The following is a 21,013-nucleotide window of genomic DNA, read 5'->3' on the forward strand; positions in this document are numbered from 1 at the left end:
CTCCATCTTCCCCGTTCGTTTCGATTATAATTATCGAATGGTGCCTCCGAATCACTCACTCCCACGCTCTTCCTCAGACCTCGCAAAGCGCTCGAAGCAGAAGCTCGCCAATCACCCCCGCGTACCTCGTTTACAGACCAGACGAGAGTCGAACTACACGAACCGACGGGAGAAATAATGCGTACCAGATACCTGGGGCAGGGGGGCACCTTTATATTAGAATTGATCTTGAAATGTATACTCTATTTCATCCCTTTTTTTTTACACTTCTGGCGAAGGAAACTGCTCTCGATCTCGTGCACGTATGTACACACAGTTTCGTGGGCGAACGAGATCGCTTGGTTTACAAAATACACGTACAAGAAAGCCATTCGTACCGACTCGGCGCCACCTTGGTCGCGTACGCGCGCGTAGATGGCGAGTTATTAATATGCAAGAGAAGAACGATCCGTACCAAAGCACGCGCGGCCTTCGAACGACCCCAAATGCCAATGTGAACGTCTCAATCGAAACCGCAGTGTCTTTGAAGAGAACCCCGAAGAAATCGATCTGGGACCTCGGCCCAAGAACGATCGAGTCTCCGCGGATTCTGTTCAACGTGGTATCCACGTGTAACGAAGCGGACGAATTCTTTCGAATGCTACTTGGACTTGGAAAGAACGAATACGATCGGTTCGAAGTTCGATGGAAGGAGTTAGGGGTACTTTCGTTTCGTTAGATCCTAAAGGCTCTGGCACTTGGAGTGCTCTTCGAAGCGCCATATATACATTACACACGCGCACGCACACGCTGCTCGTATTTCGTTCTTTCTCGCGTACATCGTTAAGGAGCTATACATATAAGATTCGAGAGATTACTCATCATCACATATATTCATCCTCTTCCTCTCACACACGCACACTCCCTCTCTCTCTCTCTCTCCCGCTCTCCCTGTAGCTTTATAATGTTTCATTACTTTGTCTTCTTCTTGTTGAACGCGTCGTTTTATCAAAGAGTTCTCTTACGCTTACGCTTTGAATAAAAATAAATATTTTCGATTGTGTCCTAGAAAAATTGTTGCAAGCTATGTCCGTACGATATACCTGTCTACTTACAAGATTACATTAAGTATTCTTAGACGTACTGACGCGGCTGGCCCGCGGGTACGAATAAAAATCTGTGTCCTCTCCTCGAGTTCCTTAGCGAGCAAACATGGGGAGAAACAAAACGGGCGAATTCCACCCCAGTCAAGAACACTCGGTCTGTTCGACCTTCTCGCGTTCCTCGCCCCCTCGAACCTCGTCCCTCTTAAACCTCGCGAATTTCATCGGCTACGGATGCTATTCAGAGTTCGCAGGGATCCTCCAATTGTCCTCCTTTCGATACCACCCTCCGCCAGCGCGGAGCTTCCTTTGGCAGAGTACCGACGCGAATCGATCACAGCCGCGCTTAATGGATACGATCCTGTTCGACTATCTTCGAATCAAAAGAACTCGAAAACGTTCGGGGAACACCGTGTCGCGCTACACGCCCGACGCTAGCTAATCGTCTACTCCTCTTACCGCTAAACGATCTAAGAACCTGGTCTACGACTCGAGGGTCAGTTGACTCGTTGATTACGCCTCTCCTGAACGTCTGTCGCGCCTAAATCCACTGGACGAATCGAAGGAGCATGGTATGACCGCGGCAGGATCGCTGATCGCCGTTAATGATTCCTCTGTTTCGAGGAGTGCAGCCACTGACGCGATCCTGCCGCGATCGCTCGATGAACAACGACGGTGCGCGATTTCGTTGGAAGGGATGGCACCCACCCCTCGCCGCCTGATGTTTTACCGGCGACCAGTGGCGCACCCAACGATATAGGAAAAAGTAGTTCAAGAGTTTTGTAAAAAGAAGAGAAAACTAGATTTTATTCTGTAAATGAATTGTTTATAATCACTCGTTGAATATGCATTAAAAATATTTTTATCCGATCAACTCGACTGCCGCGTGATTAAATCCTGAGTGCGCTACTGGTGGCGACGTTTCGCTGATTAAGGGACTTGAACTGTGCCTCGAAACAACAAGAAACCAGCCAAAGAGGATTACGCATAGGCTTGATGCGGGCGAGAAGAATAATTCGGTGTCTAAGTGCTCGACGATGCCCCCTGAGTCTGCAGAGGGAAGATAAAGGTCTGCCAGCAGTGCGTGCCAAGGTGCCATTAAAGTGGCAGAAAGAAGCAGCGTGGAATGAAATTCAGGAGCCTCGAAAGCACTTGTGAGTTGGCACAGACCTCTGGCAGAGGTTTAAGCTCCCTCTTCCGGCTTCAGAGGGGCGGTTTTTTTCTGAGGCGTTCTCAAGAAAGTGTAATGAAAACTGTACTGACACTAACTGGCTTTGTACTTGACGGTCCGTGTATACCGTTAGGCAAATTCAGGCACTAGGGGGTGAAGTGATCAGTGGGCTGAATTGAGTGGCCTCGAAGACGGGTATATAGAAATCAGGTGAGGGGTTTTGGTAAAATTTGGCAGTATCAAGATGCTCGACAAACGCGTTGGATGGAAAGAAGACAACAGGGGCCAGGAACTCCCCCTTTGAATCTGTCCCTTCTTATAGGGCCGAGTAACGCGGCTTTAAATAAGAAACCTCGTGAGAGTAACTATTCCTGAAAGCAATCAAGAGTCTACTCGGAATTGAGCAATATCCAATACTCCTATTTTTAAATAACATAAACGTTTACTTGTATATACAACTAAATCCTCGCGCAAAGAACAAAATCGCACGTCGGGCGAGCAAAAAGGGCTCCCGTTTGCTCGAGTAAAAACGAAAAACGGCTGTATAAAAAATTAAATTATCCTCACGGTAGTAAAATGTACGCCATGCTCTACACGGATGCGACCAGGGCACTGGAAGTGTCGTAAAATAAATAGCAATCCTTCGCTCGGCTTTTAGAACACGACGGCGCGTCGGAACAGCAGGCGGCTTTATTACATTTTCGGTTGCAGCGTGCCTGGTCGCAACCTCACAAAAGAGACTCTGGATACGGTAGAGAGAATTAAAGAAACTCGCTGAGTATTATGCAATAAGACAAAATGCATTGCACTTGATCCGTGCTGTACAATGATTAAAAACACCTGTGTCGCTCACGCTCTCAGGACTGAAGCTTAAACTAGAGTAACGCGCATGGTGTATGCGAGTCTTACGCGCTGTTCAAAATAATTAGAAGATCTGCTGCTCGAAACAGGTGTATTTAGGAGTGAGAACAGAATGTCCGGGAAAGAATTGTACTTTCGACGTACAGTACTCGATGCAGGAACTTCTACTTATATTAAACAGTGTAACGCGCAGATCCCCGCGCTAAAAACTCGGTTACCATGGACAAAATAAACGAAGCTCGTACCTCAGCTCTGTTTGTATTCCCTGCAAGTGCTGGAGGGTCTCTCAACGCCTTTTACAGTTCGAAAGAAACATAGGACGACGCCATTTACTTTCAAGGGACGCACAATAATCAGAGCTGCTCTCAAATTCAGAAAAAGTGAATGTAGAAACGTGAGATCATCTTGAATTTCACAACGAAAGCAGCCGCTCGAGAGATTAAACATATCCACAGCCACGCAATTAGAAAAAAAAAACACAACAATGATCGTCTATTTTTGCACTAATTTGAATATTGCAACTTGGGGCTTTTCAACTCGGTACGCAGAAACAACCAGCACCGCCGTCTGGTAACGAAACAACGAAAAAAGAACTTCGATTAAAAAGTTACCGATTAAGAGATTACCGACTAAGAAAATTACCGATAAAGAAGTTAGCGATTATTACAGCTTATTGCAACCGTCCACATCCCCCTATTTTTCTTTTCCTCGTTACATATTAAAATTACGACGAGCGCCGCACGATTGAAGAACGTACGAACATTTGACGGAACGAAAGATTCCCAAGAACATAACGCAGAGACTGTTTTTCAATCGTGCAGCGACTTCTCTCCGAGGAGATGAATCGAGACAAGAGAAAGAAAATCATAGATTTACAAACCGCTCGAGACGGTTTCCCTTTTTCGCACGAAAGTCTCTTTTTATCCCCTGTTTTCGTTTAATAATACCAATATGAAAAATGATTTGGCACACAGTGTTCTGATATGGAGGTCACGTGGCTCCTACGAGATTAACGTCCTCACTAAAAAACTGTACTTTGTCTCTATTCATCCCCGTTAATTTAGAATTGAATCTTTACAACTTACTCGCGACGAATAAACGAACGATATAATACTCCTTGTCACGCACACCTGTGCATTCCTCCTTTTTCCAACCGATTTATCTGTACACGTTCCCTTTCGGTTAGCGCCATTCCCATTCCCGCGCGAATCGTCACCGTTCACTCTCGCTTCGGAAATGCGGCGCGCGTTATTTACAGCTTTACAAAACGAAATACAGAAATTCTCCAATCCTCTGCTCGTCCGCCCCCTCGTCATTTGTTTCTTTACCGAACTCTCGGGAATTCGTCGAATACCACGCACACACACACGCACAACGATCGTATGAACAACACACGCACAGGGTGCTCCGAAACCACAGATGCAAACTTGAAAAAGTTACTAGAATTTTCGAAAAGAAGCAAGTCTCACTGACCACAGATATACGAACCAATCGCGGTCGGCCATTTTACTTCCATTCGCGAGTCCCGCCAACTAGCCAAGCTTGGTTAACCGGTAGCTCTAAAATACCCTGTACAGCCAGCCACGATATCTCGCGCAATGCAAACGAAAAAGAGGAAAACACTCGTGCCTGGCGTCCAAAGACAATTGGAAAACGGAAAAGTACACCAGCAGATCTATATACAAAACACTGTACATAGTCTCGCGTAGAAAACGAAAGGAATCCGAGCGGATGGAACATCCGAGTCAGCCATATTGTAATGGCGCGGGGACGCGGAGAATTGAGACGTTACTGAGCGGTTACTTGCCGTGATGGATGCTCGCCGTTGAATACAGCAGGTCCCCGTTTCCTCCGCGACAATATTCGTTTCGGGGCGTAGATGGGACAGGATACTTCGACGGGCCGGTGTCGGGAACGAAACGAAGATTCGCCGCGGAAAATGTCTCTTTCTCTCTCTCACTCACACACAAACACACACTCGCGCACACTGGCACTCGGTCAGAGTTCGAAGGTGTATCTCTGGAGAAGTCCAGCGTGCTCGCTGCGGGGGCAACATCACAGAAATATGTATGTCCTAAGGCTCGTAGTCACCCACGGCGAAGTTAACTGTGTCTTTTTTCCGTTCGTCTTTCTTTATCGCTAAATGCAAGTGGAGTCTGGGTGCTGGCTGGCGGACTTGCGAGTCTTCTTCGGCTCCTTGGTGGTCAATTCCTGAGAAGGCCTCCGCGGGCTGCCCAGCGTAACTAACGCAGACGCTACTGCTAGCCCAGCACTCTGGCCAGCCGGCGTGTACGATTCTCCTCCGGTAGGCAGTCTGACTAGCAACGACAGGACCGCTGCTCTGTTACCGCAACAGGGCTCCAGGGCGATCGGACTAGGGGCATCCTGTGAAGTTTTGGAGTATATTAAACACTCAACGACACTCGCGACCGCGACCGCGACCACGAACACCGCGAACTGGACTGGGCTTCCTTCCCGCGGTTTAGAGTCGAACGATGTAGATGGCGCGTGCGCGACTCGACAGTGGCGCCAAAATTTGAAATGCAATTGGAGTTTAAAGTGGATAACGATTCTTTTTGGCCTGTTATTTAGGAGTTGATAGTAATTTAATGGAGAATGAGAGCGAATTCATGGTGCTGGTAATTGTAATCTGTAATAAGATAGTGACGATAATGTGGAATATGCTCACCTTTTTCTTCTTACGGCAGACTGTTAAATCAGATTCGCTTCGTTCTGAATCTGAATTATCGACGTCCCGCCTCTCGATCTCCACTAACACCTGGCTGAACGCCCTACTGGCCATTTGCTCCATCTCTACAAAGAATCTCTGTCTTCTTCTGTACATGTCATACTTCTGCTTAACCTTCCAGAGGATAGCAGCCACCAATAGTAGAGCGAGGAAGCACCTGGGTGGTGGCATGTAATCTCTAGTTTACAAGTAAGTACTGCCTGAGGCTTAGGACAACACAAAAGCGTAGAAAATTTGGAAAGGAAAATAAAACGGAAAGAACAGAGTGTACGATCGAATCTGCCAGCTCTTTCTCTCAACGCCAGTCATCTCTACGCGCGCGACAAAAAGAAAAGATGTCTATCCCGCGTACCGCTAAATGTCCGATTGTTTCGTTTTACGTCATGTTTCAAATACTCACGTGCAAAATGTTATGAAGAACTGCTGCAAGTTCAGCTTGGAATACTGGGAGAAGGAGATTTGGATCCACACCGGTGGCTGAAAGTCGTAGACGTACACGTAGAACGTGGTCAGCGTGTTGTTCTCCTCGCCGCCGAAACCGTACTCGCTTTTACCGAAGCCGTACTCCGTTTTGCCGAAACGATGCTTGAACATGCTCGTGGTGCAGTTCGCGCCGAGTAGAAGCGGTATCTCGGGGATATTTGCTTTCTTAATCGTGATATTCATCTTCGCGAGAACGGAGCAGGTAATAGAAAACTCTGCGTCTATGTCGTGCTTCGGCGGGGAATTCTTGAAGTTGATCGCCCTGTACTGGCGGTCTTCTTTCTTGCTTAGGTTGAACGTAAATTGATAGTCGATTGCCAAATCATCTGCAAAGGAGAGTCTTAAAATACGTCATCCTTCGGGACAAACCGATTCGAACATAAGCTGGATACTTACAAAAACACGATCCTTTATTCGTAGGATCCCCGTGGTACAGACTAGAGACGTCACACCGTTCGCAGTGATCCCCAATGATGCCTTTCGTGGTGCAAAAGCATTTTCCAGTCTCGCTGGTGCACTGTGTGCCTTGGTTGTTGCAAAAGCAGGCTGTAACGCGAAAGCATAATTGGATAAAAGCCCGACACGCGAACCAATAAACGCAAATGGCAAAATAATCAATTTACGTTGGCAAGTTGCGCCGTTCAAGGGGCTCCCATAATAGCCAGGGATGCATTTGTCGCAGTGGGGTCCCTGAGTCAAATTCCCGCACGGCTGGATGCACACGCTGCTGTTTGGAAGACACTTGCTGTGGCCGTTGCATTGGCAAGCTAAAACGACAATTCAGAACCCATTGTCACTCGAGCGTTACCCAACGCCTGAGAAACTTTCACGCCTTTATCACGTTCCACTTACTAGGGCAGTTGGTAAAGTACCATCGTTCGAGCGGGCACGTGTCCAAGCTTTTGCTGCGGGGACCGCGCGCTCCACCCGGCAGGCACAGACCTTTCCCTGTACCGGACCCATCGTCGCACCATCCGCAGCCAGGATCCGAGAGACACGACGAGCACGACGAATAAAACGTACACCATTCCTTGCCAGTCTCTGTTGCGCGGCATTTCGCGTCGTTCGTGGTCCACTCGCGGCACTGCCCATAGGGGAAACTAGCTGGGTACGCGTTCTTGTCCACGCACTTCCTCTCGTTCTGACACCAGATGCAGTCCGACTCCGTGCAGTTTTTGCAGGACGCGTAGTCCACGCACGGGTTACGGCAGGAGTCTATCGAGAGTCGCTGAGCTTGTATAGTCCCGTTTAAAATGGTCACCTGCTGCGGAGAAGTTCGTCGAGCGTTAGTTTCTAGAGAGCATAATGGCTATCTCGCGTTACTGCTTTTCCCTTACCGTACTTGCGTCGCGAACCTTCGAGTGAGGCTTGCAACGGTCGGGCCCGTTCGACCAGGACCAGATGCATCGGGGATTGCTGGAGCACGCGTGGCACGTGTGCAATTGAAGGCACTCGACGCCGGTATGCGCGTCGCACTGCTCCAGATCCGTGACGGCCTTGGTAGGAGGCGAGTTCGCGTTGTCCCGGCATATCTCGTGCGAGCAGCTCTTCCCGCACCAGACGCAATTGTAGGACGTCTGCACGCATGCCGCGCAATCCGTCAGCAGCTTGCACAGCTCCTTGTGGGACGTCATGCCGCGGGGGGGCGTGTCGTCCAGGCATCTCATGTAAATTCCGTCGTGCATGTCGTCGTTGAGCAGCACGTGCCGCGGTATCTTGGTGATCTGTATACACCTGCTCTCGCGCTTGTCCCACACGCACTTCACGCCTGTCCTCCCGTTCAGACACTGATTCTGATTCGCCAAGTGCTCGCAATTCCCGGGCGTGTACCTGGCACAGCGAACGTGCAGTAAAAGTTAACAGACAGATCTTTAAATCTCTCGCTGCTTACAGAAGATTGGTCCACAGTGGTGGCACACGAAGGATATATACCTGAGCATGTCAAACAGCATCTGGCCGTCGAAGCCGCCGTAGATGTACATAGATTTCTCGAACACGGTCGCGCTGTGGCCGTACCTGGGCAGGTCGGTCATCTCCTTTGGCATGGGGAACTGGTGCCAGGAGTCGCAAGTCACGTCGTACACAATAGTGTCCGCGGAGTAACACCTGGTGCCGTCCGAGTGCTGCGTGTCGTTGTGCATATTGCCGCCGAAGACGATCATCAGGCCGCCAGAGACGAACACGGCCGTGTGAAAGAACCGGGCGGACGGAGCGGACGTGAGCAACGTCCACTCGCGGTAATTAGGGTGGTATGAGTACAGCCTGTTCGTGAGCACCTGGGTGCTCTGCGACTCGGACACGTATCCGCCGTACACGTAGATGAGGCTCGTCATAGGATCGTGGGCGGACGTGTGGCCGTAGCCACCTTTCACAGGGAAACCTACTGCCTCAACTATCTGCCACTCGCGGCTGCCAAAGTAGTACTCCTGGACGACGTTCAGGTAGCCGTACTGGGGCGAGTAGCCGAATATCACCACCATCTTCTCCTTCTTCCCGTGCGCCTGTACGAGGGTGGCAGTGTGCCCAGCTACCTGTGTAAAGTGATACGTTAAAGGGACGTGTTCGATAAACTTTAATGAACGAGCACGAGGACAGACGCTCGTGGCTTCGACGCGATAAGGAAGTTTACTATTCAATTGTTCTGGAGCAAGTTCAATGTCCTTTGCACCAGTAAACTACAAGCAGTAACAGGACACCAGCGCGCAAAGAGATAAGGCAATCGATGGATCGTAGTGCTTGTCACAATATAATCACCTTTAGTGGGCCGCACATGGTTTTGTTGCTGTGACAGTTGTCGTGCACGGTTACGTTCTCCCAAACTTTCGCCGACACGTCGAACGCCCAGATCTCGTTCGTCACCGTGGAGTTCTGCACCACGCCGCCGTACATGAATATCTTGTCGCCGAACAGCACGCACGAATGAGCATAGCGAGGCAAAGGCGCCTTCCCCTCCACGTGAGGTGTTTCCCAAACATTCCCGTTGTAATCGTAGACGTAGATCATCTTAGCACGGTGAAAGCTCTCGCCGCCTACTACGTACAGGGAGTCCTTCCAAACTATGGAGCAGTGGCTGGCGGAGCCTTCTGGAGAGAACTCTGTGTACGCCACCTCCTCCCAGAACCCGCGCTCGCTTCTTTGGCTGCAGTCTGAACCTGAACGTGTACACACTTTATTAGCAACTAAACAAGAGGACCAAGTGACTTTGTCATCGCAGTGTACCCAAAACATGCAAGGAAGAGGAGTGTAATTGTCTGGTTAGACAATTATACTCCTCTTAATTTGTAGAACAATGTTCTACGACTACCCAGGCTGCTTTTTCAAGAGCATTGCAATTATTCTCTAATTATATCCCAGCGAGTAGGATGTACTTTCCCGCGGACATTCGCGACGGTACGAATACGCCATCGGGAAGGGTCCAACGCCTGGCAACCACAACCGCTTCAACTTCTAAACGGTTGCGCTGGAAAGTAACTATCCCCGTCGGTTTTCCACGCGACTGGGCCGAGCGGAACTTTCCCGGCGAGTTGGCAGAGGATCCTTACCCTTGTAACCGTGGACACAGTCGCAGTGATGGCTCTCGCGATTGCACTCGCCCTGCCCGTAGCTGTACGAGCAATTGTTCGGGCAGATCTGAACCTCGCAGGCTTCCCCTGTCCACGTCGCGTCGCAGGTGCAAATACCGTCGTCGATGCAAACCCCGTGGCCGGAGCAGTCGATGTGGGAGTACCTGTGAGGTGCGAGCAACGTCAACAAGCTTCGCGATATCAATTACGACTAGCGCGGATGGATCTGCGCATCTGAATGGCCAATGTGTCCCAGGGAACCTGTTACAAAACTCGCTTCCACCCACGCGGCTCTTTTGGGCTCCCATTATTTCTTTCGCATTGTGTGCACACAAAGATAGACGCAACATCCGCGCTTAATCGCAGGGTAAACATCCGCTTATCGTATTTACACCGGTAGAATAAATGTTTAATCGTTCGACAAATATGTTCGCAGGGGGAAATGCGCGAGGAGGTTTGCTATTGAGAGAAAAAGAGGATCGCGCGCAGCTGGTCGATAAAGCAGCAAGATCGCAATGTAACGTACTGACCCTTCACTTATCGGTTTCCTCGGACATTCTCTGCAAACATGAATCAGACTACTACCCAAATGCTGCGTAAATGTAAATACTGCGTCATCCCTGCTACCCATCGTCATCTTAGCTAATGCGGCACCTATCCAAAATCCTGCATTTCTGCCCTATCCCATCATCCCCTCTCTTACATTCCGAAACCTTTAAAACCCCATCGCATCCCCTTAACCAGGAGCATTACTATTCCAAAAGCCACCAGTCTCAGTCACGGAGTCCAGTTCAAAGTAGGGGACACCAGGGCTAGTTGATACAGGGGGCAAGTTGATACAGACGAATTATCTCGACACCGTATATAGGTAGCTCCATTTGAGCGTGATATGTGAAGATTGTTCTTCAATTCTTTCCTACGATCCAGCGTACGTCTGTGTACATTGTCGTTAACAATCGTTTTTTAACTGTTTTCGTTTATATAGAGAAAAGTAAATAGTTTTGATTCATCCAAATTAATCGTCCAAAAAACATTTTTTCATTCATTTTGTATGCATTTTCTCAAGTTTTCGCTTACTATATATTAAAGAGGAAGGAGTAAAGTACATTTTCGCATATTTCTTATCAAGTAATTAATTCAAACAAAAATGAAAAACATTGAAAACTAAAAAACGTATCATCTAGCCCCGGTCTCCCCTAATTGAATCTCCAATATTCATAATTTAATTGAATAAATATTTTAACATATATTATTCATATAACCGAAAGTTCAATTATTCTTGTGCCCATTACAGCCACCTAATTGCTAGGTATCCGTGGAATTGGAAGAACTTGTCAAATCCTGGGATTATTACCCAAGAATCCACGAAATTTGCATAAGTATACGCGTCCAGATACTCGAGGACAAACACTGTCCTTATATTCACTATGAACAGCAACCCAAAAAACGCGTGGCTCATCAGGGTTTCTGCGCCGTTGCGCAAACAGTTAAGGATTCTCGCACGCGAGTCTTCTTACGCAAGCATTCCCCCGAGCAGCACACTGCCACGGGACGGTTTTTCCTCGATTCATTAGCAGACGATGCAGATCGGAGGTCTCGCAGTAATTTCAACAGTTTTTTTATCCGCTGACAACTTACTATGTAAGCACATAATTACACTCCGTTCCCTGACGACTCTTCAGCAACGACACTCGCCTGAGATATTGAATTTTTTTCACCCACGTGCCCAATGAATAATCGCTACAAGGAATGCGGTATCCAGAATCCGGGAAGCCCGCCTGGTAAACACCGTCCCGCCGTGGAAAAAGGGAGCAGAGCGATTTGTAGACGAGGAAAGTGAATAGGACGCAAATACAGGCGCACGGCGAGCAAACAGATCGTATCTGTCTGGCCAAACAGACAGGAAGAGGGAAGAGCCGGAGGACGACGACGATCGTTTACCTGCTGGGGCAGGCGTTGATCTTGTAAGTAATATTGAAACCGCTCATGTTGTACGCCACGTCCGAGTAGAAGTGCAGCAACGCGCTCCCGGAGCGGGCTATCACTTCCGGCACGCGGCGTATATGGTAGCCGTCCTTGTGCATCAGCCCGGAGAAGACGGCGAGCAGGGGCGCCTCCACGCTGTCACCGTCGTAGATGTACAGGTGGTCCCATCCGCATTCCGTCGCGAACTGCTCCACGTGCATCCTGATCGTCGAGTTCGGACTGCTCTCGATCAGCCACGAGCACTTCACGTCCGCCGTGTAGTTCCCGATACCGTCGTGGATGTACCCGCTCGGCTCCGACAATCTGCGGAAACGATCAAACGGGTAAAGACATTTCTCGAGACTTCCCGATTGCGAATCCATGATAACGGGCGATAATTCTTTATTCTCTTAAGGGGTCGCCCTATCCTTTATGGATGTACAATGATGCGAACTTTGGAAATTTTTTAAAACTAAACCATTAAATATGTTTACTTCCAACTCTGTGGCTTTATTTGCCAATCTTTAGAGAATATGAAAAACAAATTTCGATGCAAAAATAGTGATTATATCCAGGGTTATAGCTCTTTAAATAGAGCGCCTTACAAAAATCATATGCGCGTGGTTAGTATAAAAACAGCCGTTGCAGTTGTCTGAAATAGAAAATTTAAAAATTTGTATAATCTGTATGAGTGTCGCTATCGTCTGAACTAGATTAAATGAGGGATACTGAAAAGTGAAAAAAATGGCAGCGTCTAAAACAGACATCGATTTCTGGAAAAAAATTCGCTGTTTTTTTAAGCCGCAAAAGTCTCATTTTGTAAAAAAACGGCTTAGTTTTAGTAACAACGAGAATGGGACATCTACTGAAGATATATACCAAGTTTGAAGTAAATCGGGTGATTAATTTTTGAGATATGCTAATCAATTCGAAAACCATGGTTTTGAGAAAAACGCGTTTAAAGTTTTAGGTACCGTTGTTTTAATTAATTTTTTTTAAATGTTGCCTATGTACAAATATAGGCATAAAGTTTTCAATTAATATAATTTCAGGGTTTCGCTTAAAAAAAACCCAAATATCGCACTCCTTAACTTTTGTGGAGTCCTATGTAACTTCCTGGAATGTTCAAAGGGGGATTGAGAAGGGTATGGTTCCTTTCTGGATTTGAATGCAAATGATTAAATACACCTGATTCTGAATACAAAAATACTTTAATGAATACTCGGAAACTATAGCCGAGCGGCGGTAACATGTATAATAAAAAGTTGTTCAGAATCATGCCCCCAACATCATATCTAAATTTCATCAAAATCGGCGATGAAAGCCTAAATTAAATAATTACCAAATTCTATTTTAAAACAATTATTTATAAACCGCTGGATCGGGGGCCCTGTAGCTCAGCCGAAGTTAAGCAAACAACGCAGAAAGAGTAATGGACAAGTGTTACTCGACGATCGAGAGCTCAGTGGCAGTAATTAAGCCCGCGCTGGCGTAACCGCGAATTATGCGCAATTTTGTTAACTGTAACATTCTTCGAGAGCGCTTGGACTGGCGGGTCACAGATGCGTCAGGGATTATCTTCGACGGATTCCGCGAGAAGACCGCAGGCTGCGTCGGAGAACAGAGCCACGCGAGAGATGATATCACCGAGCGATTGTTGCCTGGCATAAAGCGAAGCGGAGAGTCTCGTATCTCGCCGACACACTCGAGACAACATGCAGATCAATTTCAAAGTTGCCGAGCCTCGGAGATGTCGATGCCAAGGACGATGTCCGCGCAGATAGCGGCAGGGGAAGTGTTTCGCGGCCGCGATAACAGTAGAGCTGGGACAGCTGAGAAAGAAAACTGTATTTCCCGTCGGTCGAAGTCCAGCGATAAATGAACGCCAGAGGTCGAAGGTGAACGCGTCCGACATAAATTACCTAATTCCTAGCACCGCGATTAAACAGCCGTTCGACTGGAACCGCGCCAGATGGAAAGTGGGAAGTTATTGGAACGGAGGATCAAAGGGTTTTCCAAGCTCGAACCGAATCACCCGCAGATCATTCCTCCTCGCCAAAGTCCTTCCAAACTTCCTCTTTCTGGTCCAAAATTCGCCATCCAGTCGACTCAGCCTATACACGCGGCCCCTCCAGGCGTTATCGCGAGCAGAGCTGTCGTCAAAGTGTGTTTTACTATCCCGAAACAATTTGGCACCGGCGCCTGTTGGCCGGACCGCCAACGGCTGGCTGCCACTTAGCGCGGTTGTCGGGGCTGTTCGCGGCCGTGGCGCGACAATAGAATTAGCCCCGCGAAAGAAAATGCGCTGGGGCAGGAAGCCGGTTGAAATTGTGTCTGTCCGAAGGGAGCGAATCGCGCGGGGCAATCTCCTCGCGGGCGGGGTCCTCGTCCCGCGCTAATGAGAAGGCTGGAGGCGGCCGGAAGCGGCGGGCCTGAAAAGGGAAGCGGCGGCCTTCGCGAGCTCACGCGGAACGTTTCGAAAGAGAAAGCAACGACGACGGGGTGAATTTGCATTGCGGCGCAGCTGCACTTCCGCGGGACACGTTGCCAGCCAAGGGAACCCGAAGTGGAGGCTCCGCCGCGTCGTCGACGACGCTCCGCGAATGACAAATCGATGGGACAAAGAGGGATTCACCGCGTCCAAGTTCCTCCGTCTCTCCTTCGTTGGCTCCCCGAGAGTTCCGAGCCCTCCGACGAATATATGGCGACGCGTTTATTCACCGAGCTTCTCGGAACCCGTAAAAAGACAGTCCTTGAAGAAGTGTGCTTCTCGAACGCTCGTGACTCATTAGCAAAGTACATTTCCGCTCGCGGTCACTCGGCAAGGTCTCGGGACTCGAGGAGCCAAGCTGGACTCGCTCCCAGGCGTGGGGTAGCGTTCAAAGGCGTTCTTCTTCCTCCAAGTGCACGCTTCCCCCTTTATGGCTCGCAGCGATAGTTGATCGTAAATACCCATCCAGCTCCGCTCCGTTTTTGCTGCCCTCTGACCCGTTTAATTCCACCGTTTCTCAGTAGCTGGGGCGCCTCCTCAGCCAAGACGAATTAACGTTGAAATTTGTTTTTAGAACTCCTTAGCCGCGCCGCGAAGCTGCACGCGCGTTTCATTATGAATTCTTCACGCGCTTCTTGCCCGCCTCTGCGCCGCTGATTCTGCAAATTGCACCACCGCCCTGACGGGGCCGGAGTCTAGCGGAGGGCTCACGGGGAAACGGAGAATCCGTTAATTCGCGAGATCCATCGAGCGTTCCTCCGGCCTCGCGTCCGTTAGTCGCAGCCTCGAGTTTCTTCGAGGATCGAAGTTTGTTCATCCCCCAGAAATTTCTGCAACCTCCGGCACCCTTGAGAGTCGATCGAAATCGAAGCAAGCCCCCGTCGTTTCATAGCGCCTGAACGTTCGGATCGTTGAACGTGCGCCGAGACTGGCACGATCCATCCAGAACTTGTGCAACTGCGGTAGATACTCCGTGCATCAGTCGAGGGAAACTTGGACAGTTGGAACAATATTGCATTCGTTTCCACGTTGACGTACATGCTGCAATTCACGTCCAAGTTGCACGAATAAGGGTAGCTATTAACCGCGGTGAGATTGCGCGAAGCATCTCAAAACACGCGTAACTTCGGCGGCTTGTATGCCAGTCAGGGCTGAGTATACAAAGTTGCCTTCTTCCTTCCAAGAGGAAACGGCCAAAGCGGGCAATTAATTTTCCTTTAACTGTATAAACCACAGCACGAGCAATTAGCAGCGTTTCATTTCTGCCGCCGTAGCTCGACGATGCAAACTGCCCCACGCCCTGCAACCCTCTCCGCGCAGCCTTCAGCGTTTCGCCGGGAAATATATTAGCGGCCTGGATGTCCCGTTCGCAATAACACGTGTTGGTGTCGTAAATCCCCCGATGAGGATTTACGAGGAGCGAATGTCCACGTTCATACGCGGGCCCAGCATCCGCGCCATTTTTTTACGCAGTTGGACCGAGAGCGCGGTGTTATTCCCCGAACGCCGGCAGACAATGCACATCCGTTTTCGATACGCAATCGTCCCTATAAACGCGTTTCCGCGATAATAGCGCGCAGGTGTTTCACGTCCGCGCCCGCCGACCGCGTGCCTTTTTCCCGCGCGCACTTTCCTCGAAGCCCTCGCCAGCTTTTCCGCGCCGGGGTTACGTAAAACGGTCGGCGAGCGCGCGTCGATACCTCGCGAGGCAGAGAACGATGGGAGAGGTAGGAAATATTAAAGGAAATTGTGGAGGATGATAGAAAATAGGCAGTAATCGCCTATTGATTTCAATACACATCGCGAATGTGCTGAATCATCGTTTCCCAAGGACCAATGTAAAACTTGACCATCGGAATCCTCCAGCGGTGGATTTAAGGAAAATAGCACAGGTGGCAAACGTTCTGGGACACCCTGTGTACATAATAGAATTATTTACAAATAAATTCACTCGGTATGAAAATTATAGGAATAAAAAAAATAATATACTGTCTCGATAAAATCTTAGTTTTTCTTGGAAGATGGAGCTCAGGCGGCTGCTGCTCGTCAGTTCGTTTAAAATTTTAGGAGCACATCAGGAAGATTATGAAGAACAATCTCACAAATGTTCATCGACTTGGTACCGTTTTGAAGATAGGCCCGATACATCCTCAAATCCGTCATTGATCGAAACGATCTCCTGGTGGGCAGAAATCAGAACTCGAGACACCGCGAGTGCCGCCCTGGATGAGCTTGAAATATCCCTTTTTAGGTCGATGCCCCTTTTGAGAACGAAGGGAGGCCATGTAGAATACCAAAGGTCGCGTGCCGCCTGTGTGCAAAATTAAACAGAAGGAAAAGGAGCCGCGGATCGATCAGCCAAGTCGGGCCAGCAGTGCAGGTTCCACGGTCTCGATCGAGCGATTTTCGCGGTTCTAATCGGGTTGCGGGCCTCGGAGACAGTCGGCGGGCATTACATAAAGTTCCAGCCCGCTCATAATGCAATGATAGGATAGAGCGGCCGGGAAACCGGCACGGTGCCGCTGATTGCGCCTATCGAGAGGGTAACGTCGACGAGGAAGTCGTAGAAGCTCGCCGATTTTTCGTCACGCGGAAACTCGGAGCGGTGGGTTTCCAGTCCGGCCGCTGTCGGCCGGGTACCGGCGGCGGTGCGAAGAATTCGTAAAAAGTCCAGGCCAGAATTCTACCGGTTCCCGAGCCGGTTTTTGTCCACCGATCCACCGTGCCCGTCGCCCCGAACGTCGCGGGACCCGAGCGGGCTGAGCTGCACGAAAAGTATCACGACGATACGGTGCAGAAGCCGCCGGGCGTCGCGGCCCCTGGAAGCAGGCAACCGTTTAGGCGCGCCTAGCTTGGGGGCCGGCCGGGTGATCCTCTCATGGGCGCGGAGAAGGCGACTTTATGGGCGAGGTGACATTTAGAACGCTTTCCAATTTCCAGAGACCACGCAGGCACCGTTGCTCGGCCGCCTCGCGGGTCTGCTTAGTCGTCGACTGCTGTTTCACGCTGATCGGTGGAAGCGGGAGAGATATACAGTGCGTTAGACGCTCTCCGGCAGGCTTGTTTTGCGAGAGAAATATCCCGTGGATGCAGCGGTTGCTGGATGCGTGGTAGTACTTTTGTCCCCCGAGTAGGTGTGGCTGCGTTAATTGAATGAGTGTCGTCATCGGGATGCCGATGGGACGAGGAATAGTTGTAAAGACGGTACAGGTAGAGGAGCAGGCGTAACAATGAGAAGCGCGGCAGTAACCGAGCCGACGTGGGTGATTCTTCGAGCGGAAACAGAGGAGGTGGTCCCCGAAGGACCGAGCCGGGGAACAAAGTTACGTCGGCGTTCACAATTGGAAGCGTCGTTCCGCGTGAAACGTATGCACACGCACGGTAGATAACGCGGAGGCGCCGCGGTGAGCGATAATGTTATTCCGCGGGCTCGCGGAAATAATTCCGCCCGGATCACAGTCGAAGCTCTGCTCGAGAGAGGCGGTGGACAGAGCCTCGGGGCATTTTGAAATTCGAGCGCTCGCGCGACGATACGGGGCCTTTGAAATTGGCGCGATTAATCGCCGCCCTTCCGCCCTGCCACCGAAAAGTAGCTGGGAAATCGGTCGCGCGAAAGTAATTCCTCTGTTTGCGAGAACTGCGTCCAGGGTCCGCGCGTAAGTTCGATAAAGCCACGGCGCTTCAAAGCTCCGGCGCGACTGCTCATTAATTCGCGATTAAAAAGATCCGGTTGAGTCGTAAGAGTGATTACCACGGAATCGCTGTAATTAATTCTATGATAAGGCGCGCGAGGACGGTCCTAATGCGTTCATCGTTTATCGATTCGGTTATCCGAATATGCGGTATGGAATTGCAGTGGGAGCCGCGTGTGGTATCGCAGTCGACGGCGTCGTTAATAGCAAATAGTATCGGGGGTGATTGATAAACAGGACTGGAATCGTCCGCACTGGATTATGCGATAAAACGTTATTACATTGAACAATCGGCAGCCGCGATACGATTGCACGCGCCCTCGCCTAGGAAGCGTATATAACTGGTGCTCGCTACGCGACAGTTCTACGTACACGCACGCACACAGAGTGGAACGGCAATTAATACGCAGAACTCCGGAGAAAATGTGCGGGGCGCTTTGATCGTTCGTTAGACCGCTTAATAATGCGCTGTCGACTGGCTGCACAGGTGCGAAACGCGGGCAAACGAAAACACGCGTTCCTGGCATCATAATTAGCGCGGCTCAAACTGGAACACGCGAGGGAGGGAAGGGACTGAGTGACTAACGAACCAACATTGTCGCGTCGCCGCTCATTGACCATCGCACGCCCCGTCGTTGGATTCTGTTTACATTTCAGATGAGCAACGTTACTCGAATAACTGGCTGCTGCGCGACGCGCGCCTAGAGGGAACATCGGTGTGCGCAACGCAAGTGGAATCGTCGCTCGTCGTTTAATAAATCTGAATAAAAAAGAACAACGCCTCTTCTTTGATATAATCCTTAAAATAATCTTCCCGGCGAACCACCCATACGCGTGTATCGTCATGCGTTAAGAACGCGCATCCACCCTCCTAGGTGTTTCATATACCGCAGCGGTGGATCCGCGTTAACACGCCCCCGGAGGCGCAGTTATTTCCAGCGCCAATTATTCGCGAGAGTACGCCAGCGAAGATTTGAAACGGCGTGTTTCTCGTTGAATCTAGGTTAAGTCGACGATCGTAGATCCTTTTGCGCCGATCAAATTGGCGTCGTTGGAACGACGCTATCCGGATCCGAGCTCTCCACGAGCATTCAGCGCCGCGTTTCTGGCTCGCCAGCGATGGCAGCCGAGTGGATCTACGGAATTTAATCGCAGGAACTGCCAAGCAAGTGGAACGAAACGTCGATCAAAGACAACATCGCCAGGCTGCATAATAACTGGGAAAGGTATGGCCGAGTCGTAAATGAAACCATCGAGAGGCATTGTTACATTCACATATTTCTGTCAATCCGTTTACACAGACTCTCGAAGGCATATTTACTTTAACTCTTCGCCGAGTTTACGACCTCGTTGCAGCTCCTCCAGCTAAAACAACACCTGTCCCGTGGAGGGTGGGCTTCGACGCTGCGTGTACAATTTGTTGTCTCTTATCAGACGCGTCTTAAAGCGTCAACAGTCGCACGAGCCGCGATACGCCGTCGTGAAAACAAGAGGATGAGGCAGCGGCTGGACGTGTGCGTGCGCGTGCACGTAGCCGTTCCGTTTCGTTTCGTTTCGTAGATCGTGCTCGACGGTTGAACGCACTTCGCCGTGTCCCCGTACAGACTCGGAATACGAAACGAACGGGGCCTCCGCAGCATAACGTTCGCATCGTGTTTCACGGTGCAGTTGCCCAACGGCGCCGAGATGCCAACTGTTCGCTCCGCAGGTTCGGGTTGCCTACGCGAGTTCTAGAATAAACATTGCAGAGGCGCGACGCCGGGCACCGAACTCTTCGAAGCTCTTCCTCATGAAACAAAGGAAAAAAAAGAGAGAAAGCAGAAGAAAAAAAAAAGGAACGACAACGAACTACCCTTGACAGTGGCGGAAACCGTAGTTTTCCCCCCTGTCAAGTTTAAAGCCGCCGATCGATCGGCGCAAAATCTAATCCCCTGCCCTCGAGGGGGGCCCACTCGAAACGCCGTAACACGCAACCCGTCCGATTCCTGCGGTCACTGTCACCGTTATATTCGCAGTGTCCCGATTACTCCTCCGCCGTGGAAGCCAGCAGCGTCGTGGCAGACAATGACCGACCATTCCCCTTCCCAAAGGACACAGACGGGACGGGAGTTACGGGACGCGCCGCTGGCGAAGCAATTAAATCCGACGAAGCCGCGCGTACGCACGTTCGCGCTCTTCGCCGTTTATCTACATACGTGAACGCTGCGGCGAGGAAAGGAGGAAACAGGCGAACTCGCCGCTGAACGGTCGACGGCGGTTAAAGACGACCTAAAAACCGACACCTCGCCACGTACGCTAGAGGAATGTACAGTTAACTGTGCGGCCCGGGTTGCATCGGCGCGCCACGATCATCTGCCAGGCTATTTCCCTGACAGTTGCTGAAAGCACTGGGCCGCGGAGCTGGGACATATACACAGAAGTTTAAGTCGGGCAGGCGTAAAGGGCTCGCGTCCCCAGGCTCACCTGACTTTTCCACCGCAGAATTGGCAAGCAGTGCCCTGCCAGCCCTCGTGGCACACGCAGGTGCCATTGACACAGTCCCCGCTGACGCAAGTGTCCGTGTCGCAGGTCGCATCCGTCGTCGGCGACGACGAGGAGGAGGCGGCCGCGGTTCCGTGCACCACCCAGCAGAACAGCGCCGCCCACAGTATCAGCCACCGCACCGCAATTACACCGCACTGATCCCGTACCACATCACGGCACTGCCCTTTCCGACGGTACTTCGACTTATATAGGAACAAAAACATCTGCACGACCTCTGCCATTTTGATGGGCTTCCATGTCAGAGACAATGGCCGACGGCGACCCACCGAGCCAGATACATACGGCCAGCTCTTGTGTACTCTCGTCTCGCGTCCCGATGCAACTCGCTCACTCGCCTCGCTGCGCGCTGACCAAGTCGAGAGTGTGCGGTCGCCACCAGTCGCCACCGCGCGGCTCCCACGGTGTCGCAACC

The 21,013-nt window shown here is 50.4% G+C and overlaps 1 protein-coding gene across 3 annotated transcripts; it reads right to left on the reverse strand.

The window, feature by feature from the left end:
* Positions 1-222: 222 nt before the first annotated feature.
* Positions 223-21,013, reverse strand: Dsd (attractin-like protein dsd). Of its 3 annotated transcripts, none has more exons than XM_076821733.1 (12): positions 20,521-21,013; positions 11,851-12,198; positions 9,889-10,073; positions 9,101-9,498; positions 8,279-8,877; positions 7,684-8,176; positions 7,199-7,607; positions 6,970-7,113; positions 6,743-6,892; positions 6,264-6,672; positions 5,804-6,041; positions 223-5,499 (listed from the first exon to the last, which is right to left on the reverse strand). In XM_076821733.1, exons 1-12 carry the CDS (start codon positions 20,820-20,822, stop codon positions 5,254-5,256), a joined length of 3,921 nt encoding a protein of 1,306 aa, XP_076677848.1. In that variant the 5' UTR covers positions 20,823-21,013; the 3' UTR covers positions 223-5,253. The 3 variants fall into 3 exon arrangements, with proteins under 3 accessions (XP_076677848.1, XP_076677849.1, XP_076677847.1); XM_076821734.1 differs by having other exon boundaries at positions 5,804-6,020; positions 7,199-7,610; positions 20,521-21,012; XM_076821732.1 differs by having other exon boundaries at positions 7,199-7,610; positions 20,521-21,012.

The sequence above is a fragment of the Andrena cerasifolii genome, chromosome 10 (genome assembly GCF_050908995.1).
Source record: "Andrena cerasifolii isolate SP2316 chromosome 10, iyAndCera1_principal, whole genome shotgun sequence".
Lineage (NCBI taxonomy): Eukaryota > Metazoa > Arthropoda > Insecta > Hymenoptera > Andrenidae > Andrena > Andrena cerasifolii.